Source organism: Rhinolophus sinicus, chromosome 3, assembly GCF_057876585.1.
Source record: "Rhinolophus sinicus isolate RSI-liver-muscle chromosome 3, RSI-T2T, whole genome shotgun sequence".
NCBI lineage: Eukaryota > Metazoa > Chordata > Mammalia > Chiroptera > Rhinolophidae > Rhinolophus > Rhinolophus sinicus.
The window spans coordinates 180,382,441-180,409,262 of record NC_142503.1 but is presented as its reverse complement, the minus strand read 5'-3'; the positions used below and the strand labels follow the sequence as shown (position 1 = coordinate 180,409,262).

The 26,822-nt window shown below is 50.4% G+C and overlaps 3 protein-coding genes and 1 long non-coding RNA gene across 4 annotated transcripts in view; all 4 read left to right on the top strand.

Moving 5' to 3' along the window:
* Positions 1-8,671, top strand: part of SPTLC2 (serine palmitoyltransferase long chain base subunit 2) — a 97,813-nt gene extending 89,142 nt beyond the window's left edge. The window contains exon 12 of the mRNA XM_074327144.2: positions 3,527-8,671. Coding sequence (XP_074183245.1) covers positions 3,527-3,646 — 120 coding nt within the window. The 3' untranslated portion in view covers positions 3,647-8,671. The remainder of the gene's footprint in view (positions 1-3,526) is intronic.
* Positions 8,672-10,399: 1,728 nt separating this feature from the next.
* ISM2 (isthmin 2) lies at positions 10,400-26,733 on the top strand. The gene is given in 10 exon segments (XM_088797068.1): positions 10,400-11,064; positions 17,317-17,413; positions 20,081-20,229; positions 20,231-20,309; positions 21,553-21,657; positions 21,660-21,704; positions 21,707-21,905; positions 23,309-23,458; positions 23,709-23,780; positions 25,018-26,733. Coding segments are annotated over 10 exon segments (1,785 nt in total). The 5' UTR covers positions 10,400-10,705; the 3' UTR covers positions 25,548-26,733.
* Positions 11,065-15,086, top strand: LOC148758705 (uncharacterized). Its single transcript, XR_016020913.1, has 3 exons — positions 11,065-11,079; positions 14,175-14,297; positions 14,967-15,086. It is a non-coding gene; the product is annotated as an uncharacterized LOC148758705 (long non-coding RNA).
* Positions 26,418-26,822, top strand: part of VIPAS39 (VPS33B interacting protein, apical-basolateral polarity regulator, spe-39 homolog) — a 35,441-nt gene continuing 35,036 nt past the window's right edge. Inside the window, exon 1 of the mRNA XM_019733428.3 lies at positions 26,418-26,652. The gene's annotated coding sequence lies outside the window, so the exon portion shown is untranslated. The remainder of the gene's footprint in view (positions 26,653-26,822) is intronic.

The following is a 26,822-nucleotide window of genomic DNA, read 5'->3' as shown; positions in this document are numbered from 1 at the left end:
TTTAATTGACATATTATATGTCTGAGCAGCTGAAGACTGATTTTTCTTCCCTATTTCTGCATAGCAAAATTTTTGCAACTCTGAGTATAGTCTTAGTCACATTCTGACACTGTGAAATTGGATTCTGTTTATTAATACTGTATCTTTGTTGTTCTTTTTCTTAATTTGGATTATGCCTTTTAGATTTTTTTCATTGGATTTTCCCATCTTTCAAAAATTTTACTGGTGAATTTCTGCATTTTTTTTTCAACCTGGAGATACCAGCTTTTCTTCTTTCTACTCTAGTTGGATGGTTAAGAGTTTTGACATGGTCTTTAAAAAATACCTGTGTCATTATAAGCAGTGGCTTAAGTAACACATTATATCTTCTAACAACTTTGCTAAGAACTGTACACACATCATGAAAGAATTTAGATTTAACCAGGTATCTAAGCAGATTTCTGTTGCCAATAAATATGTTGCCAATTGAGAGTTTCATTAGATCCACTTGAGAAATTGTTTGACTTTGCATTCCATTTAATTTTTTTTTAAGCATAAAGTGCATTTTTTGAAACCATAGGTTTGTTGAAGTGAATTTGTCTTATGTTTTATGGAACTGAACATGGACATTATGAGATACAAATGAATTTTCATTTAGTAATAGGCTTTGTGACATAGGTGTGGAATTTCTATATGTAAAAAATACCATAAAATCCACAAAAAAACCTAACATGCTAGAGCTAGTAAACATAGTCAGCAAACTTGTACAATGAAAGATCAACACACAAAAATCCATGTGTTTCTACCACTATTCCCTAATATTCCCCAATAAAAATTTTTAAAAAAATTAGTGTGTTTCTATATTTCAGCATTGAACAAATGAAATTAAGAAAATTTTGTGTATGATAGCATTCAGACATTGCTGAAAGAAAAGAAAAAAGACTTAAATAAATGGAAAGACATCCCATATTCAGGAATTGGAAAATTTAATATTGTTAAGATGGTAGTACAGCAAGATCCATAAATCCAATGCAATCGCTATCAAAATCCCAATGGTCTTTTTTGGCAGAGATGGAAAAGCTGATCCTCAGATTTATATTGAACTACAAGGGGCCCCAGATAGCCAAAGCAGTATTGAAAAAGAAAATCGAAATTGGAGGACTCAAACTTCTCAACTTCAAAACTTACTACAACGCTACAGTAATTAAAACAGTGGGGTTCTAGCATCAATGAAAAAATACTAAGTTCTTCTGAAGTCAGAGATCATAAATGTCCTTTACTCTGTGATCTTAGTAAGTCATGTGTTGTTTTAAATGAATAAGTCCTATATTAGAGGTCAGGAGAACAAATGGCTAATGGGTTCTCCCAGCTGAAATTCAATCTTAAATTGTTTCCATAAGCAGCTTTCCATTAAACCTCTTCTCAAAGGTACCACTGTTCTGATAGCATATTGAAATCAGGCTCTTATTTGCTTTTTATATTTTTCACATTTGGAGTAAAGAATATTTTATGCTAGAGTAAATAAGGAATACTATTCATGATTGTTTTTCTCTCTACAAACACTGATTTTTAAAAGTTAAATTTTTTTTTTAAAGCAATAGGAGCATCTTTTTTTTTTTTTTTTAAAGATTTTATTGGGGAAGGGGAACAGGACTTTATTGGGGAACAGTGTGTACTTCCAGGCCTTTTTTCCAAGTCAAGTTGTTGTCCTTTCATTCTTAGTTGTGTCGGGCGCAGCTCAGCTCCAGGTCCAGTTGCCGTTTTCTAGTTGCAGGGGGCACAGCCCACCATCCCTTGCGGGAGTCGAACCGGCAACCTTGTGGTTGAGAGGACACACTCCAACCAACTAAGCCATCCGGGAGCTCAGCGGCAGCTCAGCTCAAGGTGCCGTGTTCAATCTTAGTTGCAGGGGGCGCTGCCCACCATCCCTTGCGGGACTCGAGAAATTGAACTGGCAACCTTGTGGTTGAGAGCCCGTGCTCCAACCAACAACTGAGCCATCCGGGAGGCAGCTCAGCTCAAGGTGCCGTGTTCAATCTTAGTTGCAGGGGGCAGAGCCCACCATCCCTTGCGGGACTCGAGGAGTTGAACCGGCAACCTTGTGGTTGAGAGCCCACTGGCCCATGTGGGAATCGAACCGGCAGCCTTCGGAGTTAGGAGCATGGAGCTCTAACCGCCTGAGGCACCAGGCCGGCCCAAAAGTTAATTTTAAGAACGGGTAAATGTGTCTTTTTGCCAATAATGAACTGATTCCCTTTTTATAAATAGAAGGTGTGGGTTTTCATGTGGAATAATAGCCATAAAAGAGGACAGAAGATTTATATGATATGATGGAAATTCGTAGAGTCACACTCTGTTACAAGGCTTCTACTGCCGTCCGTACTGTTTCTTAGTCTAATGACATGGTGTCATAGAAGAGCCATTGTCCCCGAGGGCGAGGCCCATTCACCCCAGATGTGTTATTAGACCCGCTAGGTAATAGCACAGGTGCTTGGGGAGTGAGCAACAGGCCTGGAGAGCTGTCCTGAACTGCAAACTGCATTCTGTGACCTGTGCCAGCTGCTTTCAGTAGAAAGCCTTAGAATCTACGATTCCAGAATGTTTGCTCTTCCTTGGATTGCTGAGAAATTCTGAACACATATCCCTTTCTTATATTGGGACCATCTATTTTGACTCTGTGCACTGGTTTTTGGAGAGGTTAACTCTGTGAACTGACTGAGATTTGTACTTTGCTGTATGTATGTTCCATTACAGGAGTTTATTTTTAAAAAGTACATATAAGAAACCATACACAGATTGTCTCTACCATGTAGAACTAGTGTAGCAATTCAGGAAGACTTTTCATTTCATGATTTGCCTTAATTAGTGTTTGACATTTTTTAGAAGAAACATATTTTCTTTGACAAATAAAGGGCTAGTTTTACAGAAAGGAGAGTTATACTGAGACAATTAGAGTTTGATGGGAAGATGAGATTCTCGCTCAAGGTTAGGATTTTGGAGTTCATATCCCGACTGTCCTTTCCCAGCTCCCTCACCTGCAGCCTTTCCGTTCCCCCACACATCGTCTCCTCCTCACGGCTTCCATTTTTTCTTATTGAGTGCACAGCAGTCCACTTTGGGGACTCTCTCCATCTTGTATCTGAGAAGCATCTCAACGTAGACGTCTCATCAGTTTTCTGGGAGTGTGATAATGGAAAGAGCGAGTACTGAACTATGAAAGGAGAGATGACAAATTTTTGTGGCCAGCCTGGCAAATCCAGGGTGCATATTCCTTTCCCTACCAAGCATAACATACTTTGATGAATTATACCCTTTGTCCTGAATACCTGCTATTCACAACCCCTTATTCATGGTCAGCCTGACGTCTTTGCTCAAAATGCAGCTCTTTCCACAGCTGTACTGTAGTCTGATCACAGTGACTGCACTAGACACAGACACTCCCACCAGGGGATAACCTTGTCATGATTGTTTTTAGAAGAGCAAAGCACTAGACATGCCTGCATCCTACTGGCTCTGACTCACCGCCGCTCTGTCTTACATATTTTAGGCTTTAAAGGAGATCGATGAAGTTGGGGACCTGTTACAGCTGAAGTATTCCCGTCATCGGTTGGTACCTCTACTGGACAGGCCCTTTGACGAGACTACATATGAAGAAACAGAAGACTGAGCCTTTTTGGTGCTCCCTTAGAGGAACTCTCCCTCACCCAGGACAGTGTGTGTCTTTCTGAGCCAGTTCCAGGAACCGCGCTTCCGTGGCCGTCATGTGAAAGACATTTCCTCAACTACTGATGGTGTCCACCTCCACTCCCAACGGCATTTTGTAAATAGGAAAAACTGCTTCACGTCTTTTCTTTACTACATTTCACCTTTTTTAAAAAAAGGTGACTCACTTTGCTTTTTTGTCCATTAAAATAATGTTTTATTTTATAATTATTCTACTTGTGAAATCACACTGACCCTAGCCTGTCTGCTAACCACACAGCCACTGCCCTCCCCCAGCCACCGCGCAGACGTGGGCCCGTCCAAAGCGCCTGCTGGCCCCGGCACTACAGCCTCAAAACTCACCTGGCCCACCTCCCCTAGGGAGCAAGTGCCTTCCACTTACTTCCTCTCCAGATCTGAGGTTGCCAACCTTGGAATCCTTATTTAACCAGTCAAGTAATCAACCAAAGTGTTCTCCTTGTAGTCTAAAGTTTAGCCTTTGAAGACAGACAGTAAATGCGAACACTGCTGAAATTCCCCCTCGTTGTAGAACTCCCTCTGTTCAGGAGCCTCCCAAGGCTTGGTCTTGTTCCATTTTGTTCTGGTCACCAGACAGTCTCTTCCTTCATCATCAACTATTTCTTCATGCTGGTCACCATCTGAGGGTGTGTCCGGTTTCTGGTTCTTCCCAAGCTCTAACCTAACACTCCTGCCCCCTGTTTAGACGCTTCAGTGGTTTTAAAAGTACCCACATGTCCCCCTGGTCAGGCCTCCATGTGAAGCTGACTCACACGTCACGTCTGCGTACAGAGCTGCGGCTGCAGTGCGTGCAGCCTGCGGGAGTGAGGGCGGCAGCACGGGAGGAGAGGCTCACTACTTGCAGCACGTCTGCGTTTTGCTTCGTACTGCTTTCTGCTTTTCAAAATGATGACGGCCTCTGCCTGGGTCGGCGTCCAGATTAGGATTTAAACTGATAAAGGAAAATGTTGGTAAATCCTCTGCTCAGAAATCACTTGTCACGTTCCTACTTTAGGATTACAGTTGTTAACTTACCCTTTTTAGAAGCCGACCCATTTAAATGTTAGTCTTCTAGTGCTGATTCTCTTTATTGCTCATGTCCTAAGACAATTCTAACCTGACATCGGGGCCGTGGGGCTCCCTTGCCTTCAGTTACCCTTTTTTCTTTTTTTTAAGAAATTCTGAACACATTTTTTTGGCTAAACTGTGATCCTGTATTTTGACTTTGTTTTCATACCAGGTAAGGGGACTTCTTTCAGAGAGCTTTATACTGCTTGACCAAAGAACAAATCTGAAAATCACCATGTTTAAAGTTCTTACTTTTTTTTTCTGTTGACCAAAGCGAAAACTTTGACTCTGTTACACTCAAGATCTGCCTGTCTTTTAGTAGCCATCAGGTATTATAGGGGAGGATTGGCAACAGAATGGAAAAGAATTGAAGTAGTTTTGCACGTCTCTGTTTTTGAAATCACTCCTTTTATTGGTAAGAATTGTCAGTCCAGGTTCTCTTAGGTTTGGGGGCATCTTGGCATTGGCTGTAGTGTGTTGGTACAGGTACATGGTGTGGAGGATGCAAGCATTATTGTTTGTGAAGTTTTGTTGTCATGTCTTAAGTTATCTTTGGTCATTCTCAGCATCCGAGAGCCTTACGTCCTTGAAATATTCCAGAGTTTTGTGTGAAGAGCCACGTAGATATGCAGGGACTATGTTTAGCATGGACAAGTTGCACTAAGGAAGAAATTGTGGTCACTGGTCCTGTAAAATGAAGAACATTGCAGACCTTTCTTGCACACCTAGTTCCTCACTATAGAGCCCCGTTAGAATGCCAGGGAGCCTGCACACTGCAGTTACTCCTTAATGGTGTAGGCTTTGCAAACGTCACAAACTTTACGCAATGAACTTGACCACTAGTCTTTTTATTTGGGCTTGCATGAATCATTGCAATATAAAAATACCAGTTAGTATTTTTAAAAAGTAATAGTATCACTTTGCTGGCGCAGTTATTTCAGGATAAATGCAGTTAAATTACAAGTTTATTTTGAAGAGACAAAACTCCTGTGATCTATCCAGGACCTCTACTGTCTAGAGGACAAAACATACACACGCTGGCTGTCTTTCTTAAAACTGTAACATGAATCTAGAGTCCAGTCATATCACAAGTATCGTTATTTAACTAAGCACTTAGGGAAATACAAGTGTTTATAATTACAGTCATTGGTAATGAGTGGAAGTCTGGGATAGGAAAGGATACTTTAATACATGGTTTGACACAGCCTGATTCAAGAACCTGATGGGATTCAAGTAGGTGTCAGCCAACCAGTCCTACCAAAGCTGAGAGCCAGAGTCAGCAGAAGTGTGACTAATCCTTACCACTTCTCGGCCCTCATTTTATTGAGCATTGCTCTTTTCCATCGCAGGGTTATAAAAGACCTTTTTCTGCGGATCACATCAGAAACCAGGACATTTATAACTAGGAGACACCAGAAGCGCACACACAACAGGTCAAGTGGCAGTCGCAGGCTGTCCTCCCGCCTTTATTTGGAAAGCTTTACCCTAGAATATGGTGTACATTCTAAAGCAAGTAAATATTTAAAGAAACTGTTCAGGGGCTTTGGAGCACTTTAACTTTTTGCTTTGCTTTGGAAATTTTCTTCTTTTTAAAAAGCATTCTAGTCTCTAGAACCCCAAAGTACTACTTGCTTGTTTGAACAACTTTGCATCTTCCTCCTTTAGTCACTATCTTAAACTTCCATATAGGGAGAGGATTTCACATGGTGAAAACATGCTTCTTCATGTAGTCTCGTAAGGTGAACAGAAATACCTTATACAACTACTGAGGGCTGTGTGTTGGCCTGATGCCCTTTCAGAGGCCAAGGAATTGAATATTCTTCCACCAGTTATTTTATTTGTCTCTATAATCCCTCCCTCCTGTATTTGGCCTTTGTTTCTGTACCTTCCAGTTCTTGATTTTTAGAATTCCAACTCCAGAGAAAACTGATCTGTGGTGGTGCTGTGCTTGGAGGATCTCTAAATCAGATACCCTGGCCTCCTTGTACATTCAGCCTCACACTTCAGCAGGAGACAGGGAACTGCTTCCTTCCCTACTTGAGGGAGCCTGTATCTAAGTTTCTCATGACGAGTACAGTCTAGCTGAACCTTGTAGTGTGTGATACACTTCACTGCCTCTTAGTGAAAACCAGGAGGAAGACGGGCTTACATGGAGAGATTTCCTGACTTCTCAGAGAAGGGGGGAGAGGTGATAGCTCTCACTACCCTGTTTCTTCCCACACCCTCCCTTTCCAAATGGATGAGGATCTTGGCCCCTAGTCACACTGGGTTGAGCACGGAACTGCTAGTAATGCCACAGGCAGTGAAGAAAGAATTTGGGTAATTCTTGTAAGAATTTGTAGGGATGTGGCAAAACCACCTAGAGAAAGTTAAATACAATTGACTGTCCCCTCTTTCTCATGCAAAGAATTGCTGTGACCTACTTCCCAGGGTGTCTTTCCTTTCCTGCTGTTCTAGATAAACCAAAATGGGTTTTAATCTCTGCTTGCTATCAACCCTGGTAGTTAGGAAGGGAGGAGAGCAGTGATTTTCCTTCTGTCTACCTTCATGAGGATCAAGAACCACTGAGCATCTCACACGGATAAAATCAGCAGAGTCCAAAGGAGCTGTGAAGGGGGAGTTACGAAAACCAAAGGAGTCTTCCTGGCTGTTGGGCAGCTTTTGGCTTAAATGCAGCCCCAGAACCTGTAAGTGTGCTGCTACATTGGAAGCTCTGTGCCCAGCAGGCATCTTAATCCATTCAGCCAGTTAATCAAAATACCTTCCACGTGGAGAAAAGTATGTCCATTCTTTCCTCAGCTTTATCCTCATGAAATGTAGTGTCCAGACTCGTAGCCAATTGCCATGTGCCCAGAGAGCTGAATTTGAAGGCTGGCTTCCTGCTGTATCATACAGAAGAAATGCTAGGACTAGCCTATGATCCCTTTGCTTTTAACTATATGGAAAACTCTGTTGTCCCTTTTGTCATTTCCAGTGACCTATTTTCCAAGCACGGATTGAGTCCTAGGGAGAAAACCAAAGAGGTTAGCTGGAACCCTCCCTTTATGTTTATTCTAGTCTAATGTGGTGAATCTGCAGGTATCACATTCCCAGTCTCCCCTTGGGGGTGGTTTGGAGGGGTTGGTGGCTGTGGGCAAGGTTTTGCTTGCTACATAGTACACATGGCCTTAAACTGATGATTTGTGCTGTGATGAGTTCCACTAAACTGGCCCTAAAGAATGCAGTGGCTCTTTAACTGCAGTTACTGTGTTTTTAATGACGCAATACCCAAAACTGTTCTTTTGCAGTAGTTGTGGGGAGGTTGAATGAAAGGTAAAAACGAGCAGTACCTTGCTGTTGTGCTACGACACCTACCTTATTGCCATCTGCATGGATAAGTGGGTCCTTCCAGGTATGAGGGGCCTTGAGTCAACTCAGTCTGCTTATCCAACATAATTCCCAAGTTTCTTATGCAAAGCTTGGTCCCTTTCCAAGGGAATGTGGGACATGTCACTGACGGGTAGTATGATAACTTGTCTGCACCCTAAACATCAGGTCTTCTTACTTCCGTGAGGCTAAGCCAATGGTTGGTATGACAAAAAGCATCCTTGATGGTTCTTCACGGGACACTGGTGAAATCACCATGTCGATTTAGCCAGCAGGCCCACAGTCTCGATGATCCCTCTCTGTATAAATGTCGCTATCATTAAGAGAAGGGGGAAAGAGACTAAGAACAGAGAACTAGCTTACAGGGCATTGAGGTCTTATTTTGTTGGCCCATTTTTTCATTGACCAATTTACTTGTAACCTGGAATTCGCAAGAGGTGCTGTAATAACCCCTCTCCATTGCTGTGATGTTCATATAATCTGAGAAAGAGATGGGGAAATGTCAATAAAAATGGAAGTAATATGTTAAAATGTCACTCTTTCTTTCTCCCTTCTCCCCTCCGCCCCCGTCTCTATTTTATGCCAGTTGATTTTTTTTCTTTTTTGGATGACTGTGAAGCTCTAACCAGTATCTGGTTTAGACAGATGTGATACAGAGAACGTTTCTAAGGCATGGTGGATCCGAAGAAAGTGTGGTTGATGCTCCCTGGGCAAAGGGAAGAATGGTGAGGTGGGGCTGGCGAGGAGGTGGTAGAGGTCTGCATGTGGCACTGGGCTGTTGTGCTGAGGGGTTTACCTTACACATCGGGGAAAACTAGTGAAAAGTTGAAAGCATTGAAAAAGATAAGCACTCGCTCTTTTGTAGACCTTGACAAGTTGATAAAATGTGTATGGAAATGCAAAGAACCTAGAATAGCCAAAACAAAATTTTGAAAAAGAACTTACACTCCCATGTTTCCCAAAAAATAAGACCTAGCTGGACAATCAGCTCTAATGCGTCTTTTGGAGGAAAAATTAATATAAGACCCGGTCTTATTTTACTATAATATGAGTCCGTGTCATATAATACCCGGTCTTATTTTACTATAAGACAGGGTAAAATATAAGACCGGGTCTTATATTAGTTTTTGCTCCAAAAGATGCATTAGAACTGATTGGCTAGGTCTTATTTTCGGGAAACATGGTACCTGATTTCAAAACTTTCTACAAAGCTGCAGTAACTAAGGCTGTGCAATTGGCATTAGGATAGTGATATAGAACAATAAAACTAGAGAGTCCAGAAATAGACCCACATATAAATGGTTGATTTGGGGCAAAAGTGTAAAGTTAGTTCCATGGGGAAAGTGCAGTTAGTCAACTAATGGTGCTGGAACAATTAAATATTTAGGGGAAATGACCTTTGTCGAAGTAACAAATTTCCAAACCAGTAAGAGAATTTTTATGAGTTTATTTGAGCCAAACAGCTGGAAGCAAACTCTAAACCAATTGCGAAAATGCTCTAGAGAATGGCTGTTGTGCAGCTTATTTCCTACGTTAGAATCAAAGGAGGAGATGTATGTATAGTAAGGTATTCGGGCAACAGGATAACAGGGTTCTGTGGTGTTGTGCCCTGCTGCGGGCCCTGAGGGGCTAGAAAAGAAGATCACTGACCTTTCAAAGGTATGTTATCTTAGATGCAAAAAGACAACGGACAGGCTCACTTAAGGTCAAGATTGACCACCCAACCCTTCACTGTTACCTTGTTCCTCAAAAACTAAGCTGTGAATGTTAATTATTAAGTATCCTGTACCCATCGATGTAAAAGGAGTGTCTCTCTCTTTTGCTTTTTATCCAATCCCAGAGATTTCCCCACTGCGCTTTCTCCCGCCCCCAAACCTACCACCAATGGATGTGTAACCCTCCTTAGGTCTCCTTTGATTCCAACCTATAAAATAAGCTGCAAAACTACCATTCTCTGGAGCATTTTCTCAAATCTGTCGAGATTTTGCTTCCTGGCAATTGTCCTCAGTTTGTCTCAAACTGACAAAAATTCTTTACAGGTTTAGACGGTTCTTACCTCAACGATTTCATGCCCTACCCTTGAGGGTCCCTGCACGCGTACCCTGCTGGGGAGAGTGGGCGGTCCCACGGCCTCATCCGTGATGAAACTAGGTGACTCCCCAGCGGCAGGGCAGGACCTTCTGACCAATCCCTCAAAGGTAGTCAGCGGCTGTCATTCTGGGACTTGATTCGCACATCTGAGTCCCAACGCTCTCCTGGTTTTTGAAGTGTTCTGAGAGAACATCCTGAGGAAATTGGGTGCAGAATGTGGCAGGTGTTTCTCTGGTCTCCACCTCCAGCAGGGGAGCTGGAACAGCCTGGGGGGAGTTACTTCCAGGCCTTCCTACCTGGAGTCATAAATAAGCCTTTGCCCGGGACCTAACGGCTCCCGCGTTGGGCTGCGGCGCGTCTCATCCGCGCGGAGTGTGGCCCGCAGAAGTCGCAGCGCAGGGCTTGAGAGCGCGGCTTGGCCGGCAGCACCTTCCCCCGAACAAGAGTTCTCGGGCGACAGCGGTGGGGACTGAGGGCTGCGATGGGGTCAGAGCGAAAGAAGCGCCGAGGGGCCACCCCTCCGGGAGGCCCGGGAACACCCCGGGCGCTGACCCCCAGTAGTGTCGCGCGCCCCCGCCCCGCGCGCCCCCGCCGCCAGGCCTGCGCCGCAGCCCCCGCGCTCCCGCCCCTGAAGGAGGAGAGGCCGGGCGCTAACAGACTCTCCGGAGCGGGTCGGGAGGCGGGGAAGCGCCGGGTAGAGCGGCCTCGGAGGGAGACGGCGCGTCGGCTCCCGCGTAGAGCGGGTCTCCTCGGCGTGGTGCTGCTGGCTGTGCTGCTGGCGGCGGGGCGGGGGCTCCCGGTGAGGAAGCCGCGGGTCCCTGGCTCCGGCCCCGGAGCCCAGTGAGGCTGGCGGAGGTGAGTGATGGGGCGCAGGGCTGCGTGTGCTGTGTCCCCCTCTCCGCCTCCCGCTCTAGTAGCGTGGGGAGCGGGGCTGGGACGCAAACAGTGGCCACTGGGTACGAGGGCAGGCCCGGCGAGAGCCAGGTGCGCGGGGCCTCAGGAGTCCCCACTCCCCCGGCTGCGTAGCGGGCCAGCCTGAGGAGAACCTTCATTTCTGTGCCGAGTGAGGAGCGCAGACACCCGGGGAGGGCCCGGCTTCCTCCTGTTGCCTCGGCCTGAGCGCATCTCTCTTGCAGCCGCTCTGTCCAGGTGCGCGCTCCAGGGTGCGAGGCGGGGAGAGGAGCCCCGCGTTTTGCCCAGTGGCGGGCTGGGGTTTCTGAGGTTCAGACGGTCATGGTGCAAGCCCTGAAATCAAGTCTGCAAAAGATTTGAGTCCCTTTGGATGTGAGTTGAGACAAGGTGAGGTAGTGCGTGGGACTAGTTCACCAGGGACCTCTGTATTACCGTGTTTCCCCGAAAATAAGACCTAGCCGGACGATCAGCTCTAATGCGTCTTTTGGAGCCAAAATTAATATTTTATATATTAATTTATATAAGACCCGTTGTTATATTACATTATATAAGACCCGGTCTTATATAAGATCTGGTCTTATATAAGACCAGATCTTAATATATAAGACACGGTCTTACATTAATTTTTGCTCCAAAAGACGCATTAGAGCTGAATGTCCAGCTAGGTCTTATTTTCGGGGAAACTGTACTCTGAACTTGGAAAAGCAGAAGAGTCTCTAAAACATTGGAGGACACTTTCTGGGTGGCCTGTGAGTGGGTCTTGGGGTGGGTGTAAGACAAGAGTGAGATGGAAAAGAGTGGTGTTAGCCATGGAGACAAACTGTAGTGTGTCCGCACCTGTGTCTGCTGTCACCAGGGGTCAGCAGTCCAGCCCTGCCCCCCTGGACTGGAGTGGACGTTCATGCTCATGGAGACAAAAGCTGCTGGACTTGTTCCAAGGTGTGTGGGAGCCTGTGTGGTAGAGGGTGAGCTATTCTTGGAGGAGGCCAGAGTCCTTCTTCCCGTCTGGGGGAGGAGGATACTGAGGGACCCCCACAGGAGTGCCGGGGGCAGGAGGTTGGTGAGTGAATGGGCCAAGCTCGGGCCACTCTCTCAGTGCCCGGGCTGCTGAGGCCCTCCAGAGGCAATGGGACAAAAGGGCCACAGGCTGCACTTTAGGGGGTCTGTGGGGGCCAGCGGCTGTTCACCTTTTTTTCATTACTGCCCCCCTGGGGACCCTTTTAGACATCTTTATTCCAAGTGCTCCCCACCATGAGATTTTACTAACACAGATATAATCTGTTTGTATACTATGGCCCTTTGGAGTGTTACAAACCAGGGTAATATCTAAGATTTTTTTTGCTCCCCAGGATCCAATTTTTGCCCCTGTTGAGAGTCCATCCTGAAATCCAGGGTTTCTCCCCACCACAATATTGTCATTTTAGGTCATAGATTTCTTTGTTGTGCATTGTAGGATATTTAGCAGCATCCCTGGCCTCTACCTACTAGATGCCTGTGGCAACCCCCTCTCTGACAGAGCCAGACATTGCCCAATGTTCCCTGAGGGACACCCCATCCCCGCTGCCGGTGGTTGAGAACCGCTGCTGTAGACAAATCAGAGGAACTGAGCAGCCTCTGGCCGGTCCCATTTCCTAGGTGGAGGGGACAGTGGTCATTAAATTAATTAAATTGACATTTTTTTCCTACTCGTTTGGCATAAATACTTTCTAGTTTAGTACTTACACTTTGCATTGTAATTATTTTCCATAGGTTTGCCAGATCTTTCCCCAAAGCCAGCCTAGAGGATGAATTATTTCAGAGGAAAGTCATATCCCCAGCCCCAGTATAGAGCCTGGTTGAGCCCTCAACAACATGTTAAAGCAAATTAGTGCCACGGAAGAAAACCTAGCTCAGAGCCCAGGGTCTGAGGTTCTGGTCCCAGCAAGTCATTAACTTGTGTGTGACTCACCTTGGACAATTTCCTGACATTGAAAATGAGGGGCTAAGGCATCTCCATGGTCTCGTCCAGCCAAACACTGTTCCACAATCTGTGTGATATGAGTTAAAGCTGTTATACATCAAAGGTTAAGGAATTCTTGAGAGAATGCAGACTGGTGTTCTAGGGCCTTGGGTAACAGGTCAGAAATAACTGACCAACCCAAAGACCTTTATGAAGAAACTGATACCCGGTGGACGCTTGTCTTATTAGGGAGACCACTTCATGGACGGTGTAGATGCCTGACCACTGCAGTGTACACCTGAAGCTGAAGCTGAATAATAATGAAAGTCAACTATAATTTTATTTATATATATATATATATATATATATATATATATATATATATATATTCACAGGAAGTGGAGCACAGCATAAGGAATAGGGACAGTGGAAATGTAACAGCTGTATGCGATGACAGAGGAGTAGTAGATTGGGTGAGGGGGTTATCACTCTGTGAGGGATATAAATATTATTACATTGTTTTGTACACCTGAAACTAATAATAATAATAATAAAAGAAACAAGACCATAAACCTCCAAGATCTAAAGATGTAGGATGTCTGAGGGGGAGTGGGCCTTCCTGGGCCTGGCAGGGTGAGTACAAAGTACCGTGCATGATGTCATTTCAGTGTCACACCAATGTGACTTGGGCATTATGCCCTTTTTCCGGATGAGCAAATTGCAGCACGGAGATGTTAAACCTAGCTGGGATTGGGAGCCAGGTCTGTCATTTCAAGAGCTACGCGTGGGACCTTGTGGTCTATCGTTGCATGTCAGGCCCCAGCTCGCTCATCCAAACCCTTGAAACGTCTTGAAATCATTAGCATTGTGAACAAATCGTGCCACCCTTCCTCTGGGCAGGCCTGTTACTGAGCCTCAGTTTACTCCCACAGTCAAATGGGAATAAGGGGACCCGTTCTGTCTGGTGGCGTACTGGGTGAGAAAGCCCCGTACACATGGTGAGACCGTCATTACAAGGGCCGGGGCCGGGCGGTTTTCTGGGTGTTGGGCAGGCAAAGAATGACACACCTCTGCCTTGGGGGTCTTCTGTTCTCCTTAGGATCAGGACATCACCCAAAGAGCCACCGTGCCTAGTGTGTTGTGTTCCTTGTCTGGTGATCTTCATTTTAGGGACGAGGAAACTGACGGTTGATGCAAGAACTAATCCACAATTACACAGCCAGTAAGTGATGAGCCAGGATCCAAACTTGCTTAATTCTGGCGCCCTGGGCACCTCGTCCTAGCTCCCACCACCTCCTAGGCAGGCAAGGGAAGACCTGGGGCCGGGGGTGGACACAGGGTTTGGGGACTTGGGGCAGAGCTTGGGCCGTGCTGTTCAGTGTATGAGGGAGATGAGACTTAGGCAAAAGAGAACTGAGAGGACAGGTCTTCCAGGCTGCAAGGACTGTCCATCATGAAGGGGTCCCACGGGGGGTAGAGCTGGGAAACAGCAGACTGAGTTGACAGGGAAGGAAGCACTTGGTGAGGGCATGGGCTGAGCGAAGAGCTGAGCACAGAGCACGGACCCTCCAAGCCTGGCCGTGTCCTGCAGGGGTAGGGGCGCTTAGTCAGCAGCTCAGGCCTGGTCCAGTGTTCAGCCAGTAGCAGGGACTGGACAGTGAGAGAGGCATGGGGGATTGAAAGGTCTCACCTGCCAGGTGGGTGACAGGAAAAGCAGGTATTTTCCTGAAGATTGGCCTTTTTTGGTTGGGGTCCGTCTGGCCCAGTCAGTGTCAGGAGGGGAACTGGAACCCAGGTGTGTGTGATGCCGTCCTGCGCCTTGCTCTTAGCCTCCTCCTGCGGCGCGGCGCCTCTGCAGGACCGGACTGTTCTTTTTGCTCTTCGATTTCAGAATCCCTGGAAAGCTGGTTGTGGGACAGAGGGAAGGACCCGGACAGGGAATGGAGGCTCGGCTGCTCACGTTCCCGGGCAAGTCCTCAGCCTCCCTGGGTCTCCGTCTTCTCATCCTGTTGCTCCCCTTGGCTCCTCACTGGCTTGTTATGAGGATTAAAAAGAAAGATGGATGTGGAAAGTAGAACATCCCGTTCTAGTGTTTTGTTCACTCAGAGTGGCATGCACTGACCCAGAGCAGGCAGCCCCTGTCTGGAGTTGGCGGAGCCCAAGGGTTAGGAGCACAGACTCTCCAGCCAGACCATGTGCCTCATCCTGCCCTGCCAGCCCCCTGTGTGATCCCCAAGCAACTTACTTCACCTCTCAGACCCTTGACTGCCTCCAATCTGAAGTGAGATCATGCTAGCACGTGCCTAAGGGGTTGTCCTGAGGATTTGAGTCCATGCATATAGGCTGCGGCATCATTTGTGGGGCCCAGTGAGAGTGTGGGGCCTCTGAGCATTTCAGGATGGCGACAGCAGAGTGTTAAACCTGGGCAAGTACCCAGGTCACAGTCTGAGCCGGCCAGCCCTGGTGCTTGGAGGGTGTGCTCTGTCAGTAGTCCTCTTATTACAATGAGAAGATTTGAGGTCTCCATGGGGGGCCAGGGGCGGCTGGGTTACACTGTTAGAACAAGTGAAGAGAGTAAAGTCCAGCCCCATCCCTCTGCCTGGCTGAAGAGGCAGTTGCTGCCGAATGCTGGGTCTCCAGCATCTCCTGGGAGGCCTGGGGTGACTGTGTGTGCAGCCGGCTCTATGGATGGGCCTGCGTCTCGGCAGCTGGGGCTGTGGGGAGGGGAGGTGCCGGCTGCACCTGGCAACTGGATTTCATCATCCGGAACAAGTTCCTGACCCCCGAGGCAGAGAGGAGAAAGGAGCATGGGGGACGGCGCGGGGGGGCTGAAACCGGTTAGCAGGCAGGCCCATGCTGTGCAGTAAGGCTTTGTGGCTGTGAGGGTCTGTTACGTTAACTGGAGACACGTGGATCTGGGCTGTTGGCCAAGCCTGGGAGGGTGCGTGTGGACGTGTGTGTGTGTGTGTGTGTGTGTGTGTGTGTGTCTACGCGCGTGTGACAGGGACAGAGGCACAGACACAGAAAACGAGGCAGATGGAGATTGGTACAGGTATCTCCCACTTTTCGAAAGTTCACCTTATTCCCCTTCGCATTAGTAGTACCTGTTTTCACAATCAAAAAAAAAAAAAAATCCAAGAGGATTTTTGCTTTTACGAGAAAAGAGAAAAAGTGAAAATAGTGGTACGCACTGCTTTTGCAGGGAGCCATGATAGAGGCAGCGAGCACCCACGCAGCGGGAATGGCATTGCTTTTACTATATGTTAGTGTCATTTTAGGTTTTTTGTGTCATTTGGTAGGTTATTTGGAAGGTCTTGAAAGACTCAACATTTTTTCCATGTAAGTTCATGGTCATTGCTTCTTTGCTTTACGCCATTCCCCCTCTCCTAGAAACGCTCTGCTTTCAGATTGCGGCGAAAACCTGTGTGTATCTGTACATCTCATGTCTGGGCAATGACATCATCCCCTGAAAGAATGGAGTTGTGTATCTGTCCCTGCGTGAAACTCCACACGTGAGCCTAATAGATGGGGGGGGGGGGGTCCTGTGGGGTGGGCAGGTGCTCTTACACAGGCCCACGCCTCAGAATTTGGTTCAGAATGTCATGGAATATACCTGCCCAAAGATCCTCCATCAGGGGTGGTAGGTGGGGTAGGTGGGCAGGGGTAATTAAGATGTAAAGAATTAACACAGTGCCTGGAGAGAGGGGTTCTGTCTTCTCTCTCCCCTCTAAGAACCATCTATCACCATGTCAAGGTGACATTCATTGCACACTTGCCATAGTTGAGGCATCATTCTAACTCAACCACCCTACGAGACAGGGACTGCCATTTCCTAATTTACAGAGGGAAAAACTCAGGCAGATCAAGTGAGCTGCCCAAGGTCACACAGCTGCTCAGTACACAAGCCAGGCTTTGAACGCAGGTGCTGTGGCCTCCAGGCTGCGCTCGTTACCACTGCATTCAGCTGCCAGAACGAGATGAAAGTGGGTGTGCTTGGTGAATGCAAAGGTGGTCGCATGTGAGGGCTTACTGCCCTGAGTGTCCGTGCACGCCCGTGTGCACCCAGCCGTGGAGTCGAGATCAGGCAGAGCTGAGCTTGAACCTGAGCTCAGATGTCGTAACCTTTGAGACCTTACGTAAACCCTCACCCTCTCTAAGCCTCCGTTACCCCATTCCTTCGGGGGCTGGCTTCATTTAATCACCCGGCAGTGATTTGTTGAGCTCCTGCAATGTAACTGCAGGCGTGTGCTAGGCACGGGGTACAGCGAGAACAAAGCAGACAGAAATTCCTGCCTGTACAGTCCTGTCACTCTAGCTGGAGTGGATGACAGAAGGCACGTAAAGGGCCCAGCCCAGGCCTGGCATGGAAGCTGTGCCCAGACGATGGTGACAGGCCACAGCTCTGCCCAATCCCCACAGACCTTACTTCCAGTGTCCTGAGGGCGTTCGCTGGCACTAGGACCTACTCTGAGCTGTACACGGCAAGGCCTGCAGTTCCTGTCTGGAGAGCAAAGCCTCTCCCCACCCCCAGCAGCCCTCAACCAAATGACTGGTGGAGTTGCTGGGAAATAGCCCAGCTCCCCCTCCTCAGGGGGGATAAGCGAGGCCCTCAGTGGGATTGAACTCCGCTTGCCCACCATGGTCACTAGCTTGATGGAACATGCTTTATTAGCCGCCCCAATTCCCTGACTCGCTCTCCCGCACCCCCACGGTGTCTCTTTCCAAAGGAACCACTTGTCCTTCCGTCTTTGTCTCGAGTCAGCTTTTGAAGGAACTCAAACTAAGACCAGATGTCATCCCACCACCCGTCCCCTGTCCACTCCCAGGAACCACTGGGGGCTGATACCCAGGGCAGGAGGCTCCACGAGCAGCTCCAGGGAGGGGCGGCATGTGTGGCTGTTATGTCTAGTCAGGGCTTTCTATGGCCTTTGCTCACTGTCTGGTCAGCTGGGCGCCATGGAGTGGAGAGGGTGGGGAGAGCAGGAGGTGCACGTTCCCAGCCCCTTTCCCATCACTGTTCCCATTTTGTAGACAAGGATGCTCACTAAGGTTATGTCCCCTACCAGGGCCCACAGATCAGATGCTGGCCACAGCCAGGATTCAGACCCAGGTGGCTTGGCTCTAGAGCAGGACTTCTTAACTGCAGCTGTATTTGATTCTGGGCTGGACAATTCTTGTTGTGAGGGCTGTCCTATGCATTGTGGGATCTCTGACCTCTACCCGTTGGGTTCCAGTAGCACCCCTTTCAATTGTGACAACCACAGATGTCTCCAGACATTGCCACTGTCCCCAGATGAGAACCACTACCTGCCCAGATGAGCCAGAAAGGCTGCATGACCCTGAACTCCTGCTGCCTCGAGCCTGCCTATTCCTGTCGCCCCGGGGCTGCAGACCGAGGAAATGCTGAACAAAGTCACAGGGATAGTTAGGGTTCTAGTGGGTGGGAGCTGCCAGGAAGGCAGCGTGTGGGGATGTCCCAGACCTCCAAGATTGATCCATGAGGGGCTCGGGTAGTTCCATTACTCATCTGTCCGCCCTCTGGTCATCCTCCCTGGCTGTCTAGATCAGTGCACTCTGACTCAGGGAAAGACTTCGGGGCCAGGCTGAGATGGGGCCAAATGATTAGTGCAGGAGTTCTGGAGCCAGGCATTTGGGGACCACATAAGGATAGGTCAAAGAGGAAAGACAGAAGACTCTCAATCTCTTTTCCAACCCAAGAAAAGAATCATGAGAGTGAGAAACTAGATTGAGTAAGCCCCTGATTTGTGAAGGGGACTCTCGGCACTCACACCTGTAGTGTTAGAGCATAATGGCTAAGAGAGTGGACTTGGCCTAGGCTACCTCATTCAAATCCTGGCTCTAACACTGTCTGTGTGACCTCAGGCAAGTTACTTGCCCTCTCTGTGCTTTAGTTTCCATTGGCAAAATGGGGATGACAGCTAGCACCTACCTCTGAGGGTTGTTGGGAGGATGAAATGAGTGACTACATGTTCAGAATAATGTTTGGCACGCAGTGGATGCTGTGGAAGAGTTTGATAAAAAAACAATTCTGACAATCCTTCCAGGTAGGAATTATTATCCTCATGTTGCAGATCAACTTGAATGAGCTAGTAAGAGGCAGAGCTGGGACTTGAACCCGAGCTGATCTGATGCTCCAGAACCCACATTTTTTCAGCCATACCACAGTGCCCCAGGTATGAGATGGGAGGTGGGGTCAAGTCCATAGGCTTCTGGCCCCTGAGGCTCGTAAGGGTAGCTCTAGATGGTGCTTTTTCTGTCCTGGCGTGGAGACCTGGAGGTAGATGCATGGCCTCTGAGCCCCCCAGTGACCCACTGTCTGAGCAGGTGAACTCTGAAGCAGGCGTCAGAAACAACCAGGCTGTCTGCTGAAGCACGGGCATCAGCGGGTGGAGGGAATTAGCTGGCAGACAGGCAGCCATACGAGCAGCCTGGAGTAGGACAAGGGGCTGGGCCCCAGGTGGGCAGTCAGAGGAAGGTGGCCAGGGTTAGCGATGCTAAGGAATGCAGCCCTACATGGACGGCGTGAGGGGCCAAGTGGCAGGGGCGTGTGGTGCGGGGAAGAGCCAGGCCTGCCGGCTTCCTGCCCTGATTTGTGAGGCCTGGCGTCTGTACTCTGACAACAGCTCTGGGGGGTCCTGAAGCAGGTGGCCTGCAAAGTGCCCTTTGGAATCAATGCCTCAAACAACTGGCTTCCCTCTCTGGGCTTCAGTTTCTTCATTGGTAAAATGAGGAGGTTGGACTGTGTTTCTTCCATGTGTAGAAACCTGATTTCAAACATCCTCTCATGCCTTATGTTGGCACCATGTGTTCAAATGCTGTGTGAACGCAGCCTCACTTACCCTCTGGGGCGTTAAAGCAATCGTGTTTGTCAGAGGGTGAGTTTGTAATCTGGTCAGACCCCAGGGCTCCTGAATCCTCCCTGACCAGCCCAAATGTGGTGAGCTCCGACCTCAGTCACCCCTCCATCCCCCTTCTCTCCCTTAGGTCTCAGCCTCCCCAGATCCCAGCCCTCTGAAGGGAGAGGAGGACACACCACTGCTGCCCAGAACTGTCCTACAGGCAGGGCCACGCCAGCACTGGCGCTGGCCTCTCACTCAGCCAACAACCCTGACCCTGGAAAAGACAACCCCTCCTGGGACCCTTCCTGCTGGAGCTGCAGGAGCTGCCAGGATTGGCCAACACAGACTTGAGTTCCCCGAACCCCAATATCCAGGTAAGCGCTACAAAAGGGCCCAGCGGATCCCTGGAGAGGGGCTGGGCTGAATGACTCAGGTCTGAGGTCAGGCATCCTATCCTGTATTCCTTGGAGGGGGGGCTCCTGTGTGGGGCCTACTATCCCTATGGAGTAGTGGGGGGGTGGGGAACCTGGTCCCCCACTTTCAAGCTGCAGACCGTGAGCAACTCACATGACTCCTAGTCCATAGCAAGGGACAAACATCACCCACCTGGCAGGGCTGTCCTGAGGACCAGATGAGCACAGAAAGCTTCTTGAGCTGCAGGGATCCCAGGAACGTGGCAGGAGGCCTTGTGGGAAAACCTAAGGGTCTGATCCCCGCCCAGGCCCAGCTCCTTACTGCAGGCCCCTTACTGTGGGGTGTGTGTGTGGGGGTGGTACTGCCCACCAGAGGGTCTCTACAGGACAGGTACCTAGAGGGGCCAGTGGAATTCCAGTTTACATACTGCACTGCCGGTCCTGACTCCCTAATGGTAATAATTCTGCACCTTTTTGTATGACATCTACAGTTTACAAAACACTTTCACCAACAAAGTGTAGAACAGAACTAAAATTGTTTAAAAGTGTGTGTGTATGTATGTGTGTGCGTGTGTATCTGTAAAACCTGGAAGGTGAATCACCAAAATGGTATCTGTCGGTGATGGAATATGGGCGATCTTCATTTGCTTCTTTATATTTTGCTGTTTTTCCCACAAAATTTTGTTCAGTGACCTCATATTCCTTTACAATAACCCCAAATGATGTTTTTCAATTCACTTTCATGTTACTTATTTCCCATCCACCCCATCCACAATGTGGTGTAAGAAAGCGCTGTCTTTGCTCTCATTTTCAGGCCCTACAATGAGGAAATGGATGCTTGGGGGTGTCTGTGGCCCCTGAGGCTGGGCAGCCTACACGCTGGTGGAGCCAGAATTCAAAGCCAGTTTTTCTTAAACTAGTGGGTCTCCCCCATGCCGGGCCGCCTTGGCCCAGTTAAATCCACGTCTGAGGTGGGGTCGGGGGGTCCGGGGATTGTGATGAACAGCCAGGTCTTAAGCTGTGATCCCAGGTGTCCTGGGGGCCAGGAAGTTTGGCCCAGAGAATGAACTGGCTTGGAGGAGAGGCGGGGTCTCCCCCCACCCCCATCCCCCGCCCCTGCCCCTGCCCCTGCCATCTCTCCTCTCCTTGTTGTCCAGCTCCGAGCCCTCCCTCACTGGCTGGCCTGGCATCTGTCTCCCTGCAGGTGACCATCCAGGTGGTAGAGGACCCCCAGGCAGAGGTGGAGATGGACCTGTTGGCCGAGCCCAGCAGTCGCTGGCCCCGGGGTGCCCCCAGCTGCCTGCCAAGGAGCTCTTCTGGCCCCTCTTCTGGGGCTACCTGGAGGCTGAGGAGGCGGGGACTGGTCTCAAGGGCAGAGCCCCAGGGAACAGGAGGCCGAGGCGGACTACCCTTCGGGGTACAGCGAGAGCGAGCGCCAGGTGGGCAGTGATGAGGGAGACGATGACGAGGAGCCTGGGTTCAGTGGGGCCACAGGGGGCGGGGAGCAGGGCTGGCTGGTCCCTGGGGACTGGGCCTGCGGGGAGTCGGACAGCTGTGGTGCGCACCCCCATCCCGGCCTCCTGAGTGGAAATGGGGGTACAGAGAGGGCTGAGAGCTCCCTGGGCAGGGGCAGCGGGGGGCCCGGAGCTTAGGCCAGCACCAACGCCATCATCCGTCAGCTCCATAGGAACAGCACCTGTAGTTGGCAAAGTTTCCCCCCAAACATTTGGCCCTCACAGTAACCCTGAGATCCTCTAAGCGAAACAGACATTTGTTACTGTTTTATATATTCATATCCATTCGTTTCTAACAAATTGGGAAATAGTATAAATTCCACCACTCAAAACTGACCTTATTTTCAGACTGTGTGGGTTTGAATTCTGGCTCTGCCCCTTACCAGCTGAGTGACCCTGGGCAAGTTACTTCCCCTCTCTGTGCTTTAGTTCCTGCCTCTATAACATGGAGAATGGCACAACTTTTATGACACAGGTTTGGGTGTAGAGGGTATTAAGTCAGTAATACATTTAAAGTGCTAGCATATAGTAAACAAAGTATTCGCTATTTTTATTAGAAAACAACATAATAATACAGTCAGTTCAGAAAATATCCCTACAGCCTGCCAGCCCCCATGACAGCCATTTTTATATTTGCATATTGCAGTTCAGGGTTTCCCAGGGGTGCAGACCATTGCATGCACGTTGCAGCCGTTCTCCCGACAGCCCTGGTGTTTCATCATTGGCCAGCAGTGCCTATGATTAAGGCTACGTCATAGCAGGCTTTTCCCAATTCACCAAAATCATACAAACAAACAGGCGGAATTTTCATGATGTTCAGCTTTTCTTCCATTAATTTTTCCTTAAACTCTCAGTGCAAGCCTGCTCGGGTCTGCGTGGGAAGTGAGGAGAATAGCAGCTGTGTCAGTACTTTGGGGGGCTCCACCGGGAGCCCTGGGTTCTGGGCCCGGCACAGCCAGAAGGCACTGGGCACAGTCACGGTGTATGTATTTCAGGTCCCTAACGTGGCAGCAGGGACATTCTTTAATACCCCTAGTGCCAGAGAAGTACTGTCACCCTGGGTTTTGATTGACATGCAAATTATAGCTCAGAGATGGAGGGGGACTTGCCCAAAGTCACACTGACAGCGGTCAGGTGGCCTCCAGCCCAGATTTCTTTTCCTCTTCATTGCTGTGTTGGCAGAATAGGTGGCTGCGGGTTGTGCTGTCTCCATAGGGCCACTTCTCACATTTATTCACACGGGTGTTCATTGCACCCAGCTGGGGGCACCCAGCTGAGGGGACGAGTGGGGGCTGACCTCCAGCCCCTGCTCCGTCCAGGCTAGGAGGAGGCTAGGAGCGCTGGCACCGGCTGCATCCTCCTGAGTAAGGGGTGCCTTTGGCTACATTGTGCCAATGCGCCCTGTGGGCTGTGCTCACTCAGCCCTGGCTCCCTGCCTTGACCCAGACTATGAACCTCTAGAGGAGTGGAATCCCTGGTCTCCTTGCAGTGCGAGCTGTGGCAGCGGCAGCCAGCAGAGGACTCAGCCCTGTGGCTACGCCTGCACTGCCACCGAATCCAGTGCCTGCGACCTGCCCCCCTGTCCTGGAGAGACGAGCAGCAGCTCCTGCTTAAGCAGTGGCTTACACTCTGGGCTTGGTCCCCTGGGAATGTGGACACGTGAGCCTTGTACGAGGGAGGACTTGGGAGAGGGCGTGCAGAAACCTCACAAACTTGGCGGTCCTGCCGCATCCCAGGCCTGTCCCTGATGCTACGGCACCGAGAGCCTAGCGAGGGCTGGGCTACCCCAGCGGGAGCGCAGAGGTGCCCTGGGACACCACCAGCCTGGCCTCCTCTCTTCCCAAAGGCTCCAAGGACGAGGACCCCTTGGGCTTCCCCAGTGAGGGGTGGCAGCCCCTGGCCCACAATGCTGCGGACATGCTCTGCCCTGGACAGTGGGGGGCTAGACCTTATCTCTGGGGGTGCTGGGGAGGGTGGAACATCATTGCACGGGCAGGAATCTCATCTCCATCCATTGAGGCCGAGTGTACATCTTCCAGCTGGAAGGTTAGCCTCCCCAGCATGGGGGTCCTGGCATTTCTGAGCCCCACTGGACAGGCCCGTTGGCCTCGCCCAGACTGATGTTTCTGCTGGGAAGAGGCCTTGGTGGGAACCACACAGCTCTGAGACCATCTGATGGGGCATACTCCCCCTGGCAACAGGACGGCATGGGGACATTCTGGCTTCCACTCCTGGGTCACCCTTGGAGACTCCTGGGCAGGCTGTCTTTGGGGAGAAGGTGCCATCAGAAATGGATCAGGGTCCAGAATTCCAGGACTGGTCCTTCCAGCAGCTTGGAGCAGGCCATACTTTTACCAGCATACTCTGTGTCTGGGTCACTTGGTCTCCCTGCACTGGCACCCTGCAGAGGCAGGAGGCTGCCAACAGCCCCCCACTGTGCTGGGGCAGGGGATCCAAGAAGACAGAGGTCTGGTACCTACCTTCAAAGAGCTCAGGTCTTATGGGGGAGAGACACGTGAACTTGAGCGCTGCACTTAAACTGTGCCCGGAAGGTCTGCAGCAAAGAGGAAGGAGCAGTTCGTTCTCCGTGACAAGTGTCAGAAAGCACATTTGCCAAGGTAGAGGGGGAGGAGGGCAGCATGGACAGAGTGGAGCACTGGGGGCCCAGAGTGGCAGAGTGACTCATCCAAGGTCATCTGGCTTGAGAAAGGCAGAGCTAAGAGCAAGAATGGGCCAGCGGGTAAAATACTGAAACACTTTCTTACTAATGGGTTAAAACTGCTCTCCCTGCTCTGACCACTCAGCTCCTTCCCCAAGATCCCAGGGTCTCTCCCACCATCCAGCATCTCAAGGGACAACACCTGGCACAGCAGAGGGCCCCCAGGCCCCTCCTGCAGCCTCTACTGCACCTGTCTCTGAAACATGGCCTCTGGCTTCAGGTTGCCTGGGCGTTGTGTGGGCGCCCCGATCTGTCAGCAGTGGAGGCCAGATCGAATTGCCCCCAGCTCTGGTGTGGGGCCTTCGGCTTCTGCCCTAAGGCCCTAGCAGGCCACATCTTTGCACCAGCTGGGACCTGGGCCTCTCTCTCCATGCATTGGCACTTGCTCAGCCCCCACCTCACCAAGGGGCTGACCAGCTCCCTTCCCGCACTTCCCTGCGCTCTGCAGATGTGGACAGCTGTGAGAAGTGGCTGAACTGCAAGAGTGACTTCCTAGCCAAGTACCTGAGGCAGGTGCTGCGGGACCTGCCCAGCTGGCCCTGTGCATACCCGCTAGAGGCCGTGTACAGGGCCATGAGCCTGCAGGACGAACACCAGGGCCGCAGCTTCCAGTGGAAGGACGCCAGTGGCCCACGAGAGCACCTGGACATCTACCAGCCCACGTTGCGCGTCTTCCTGCGCTCCCTGCTGTCTGGGGAGAGCAGCACGCTGGCCTCCCAGCACTGCTGCTATGACTCGGGCAGCCGCCTGCTAACGCGAGGCAAGGGCGCCGGAGCGCCTGCCCTCATCAGCACTGACTTCTCACCTGAGCTGCACTTCAGGGTGGACACGCTGCTCTGGATCCTGTGTAAGGGGGACTGGAGCCACTACCACGCTCTGCAGCCTCCCAGCAATGGCCGCACCTGCGCTGACAGCCCTCCTGAGGAGGAGTATCTGGCCCAGCTGCAGGAAGCCAAGGAGTACTGATGGGAGGACTCCTTGCAGGGCCCCTCACGCACCCCTGCCCAGACCGGGTGAGTGCAAAGCCTCCCCCTGTGAGGCTGGGCTGGCGCCACATGCCCTCTGCCCGTGACCCTGAGGCAGGTCAGCACCCAGGTGTCGAGGCGGGTCTGAAGTGTGTACAGGGCCCAGGGTGAGGGCAGGGAGCTCAGCCCTAAGGTCCCTGGGGGTGCAGTGGAAATGCGTGTCCTTGGGGGCCTCCCCTCCTGCCTGCTGGCAGGCACTGTCCCTGCCTGGCCACTCATTTTCCTCCCCCTCCCTCGGGGCTGGGCTCTCCCGCCCTGGCCGTGCCCATAGTGTGAGCCAGGCTCTCGGCTCTCCACACAGCCTGATTCCCGGGACCCCAGTCCTGAGGGCCAGGCCTTTCATCCGGCCCTCCACAGCTGCCCTCTGTCAGGCTGAGAGCCAGCCCTGGTGTCCAGCCCTCCTTATCTCTGAGTGGTTGCACATGACCCTCTTGTCCCACTGCTTGCTGGGAGCCACTGAGCAGGAGGCTTATCCTCCAAGCCTCCTTTCAGCGGACACCACTTCAGTCCAGGGCTGAAGGCCATCAGTGGGCGGGCAGGCTGAGGCAGCTGCGACAGGGCAAGCTCCAGGCAGGTAAGGGATCAGACAGTTCAGGTTCTTTTCTTTGTCCAGCCCACCTCTGCTCTGTCCAGGTTGTAGGAATGTGCAGCGCTGGGAGATGGCACTGCCCCAAATGGAGGAGGGGCAGCTTGTCACAGCGGCGAGGCTTGGGGTGGGCTCGGAACCAGCTCAGGAGGATGTGTCACGCTCCTGTGATGCACTGGTACACCTGTTCTCCGGGATGGGGGTGGGGGGTGTCCTGATTGGTAGCATTTGAGCAGTTTCTGTGGTGTAAATACACCCACCATGGCCCATTTCAGGCTCGCATGGTGATGTCACTGAATGCACTGAGCCCAGCGTGGGGACGAGATGCACATAATCAGCTCTCCCAGCACACCTGTGCCTCTTCCTGCAGCCCCTCAGCCCCCAAACCACACTTCCTTGCCTTCTAGGGGGTTGAAATGCTGAAGTCTCATCTGTCCCTGTTCACAAAAGCCTCCACAAGGTAGGGGACTTCAGTCCTAGCCCCTAGACAGTTGCCCTGAAGCTCTCTGGGATCCTTGGCAATAAAGCACTTTATTTTCCAGTTCTGTCTGATGGAGAATTTGGGGCCCAGCAGAGCAGAGGGGTGTCAGGAGCCTTTGCTTACAGCCCAAGCAGAGCTCCTTTGTATCT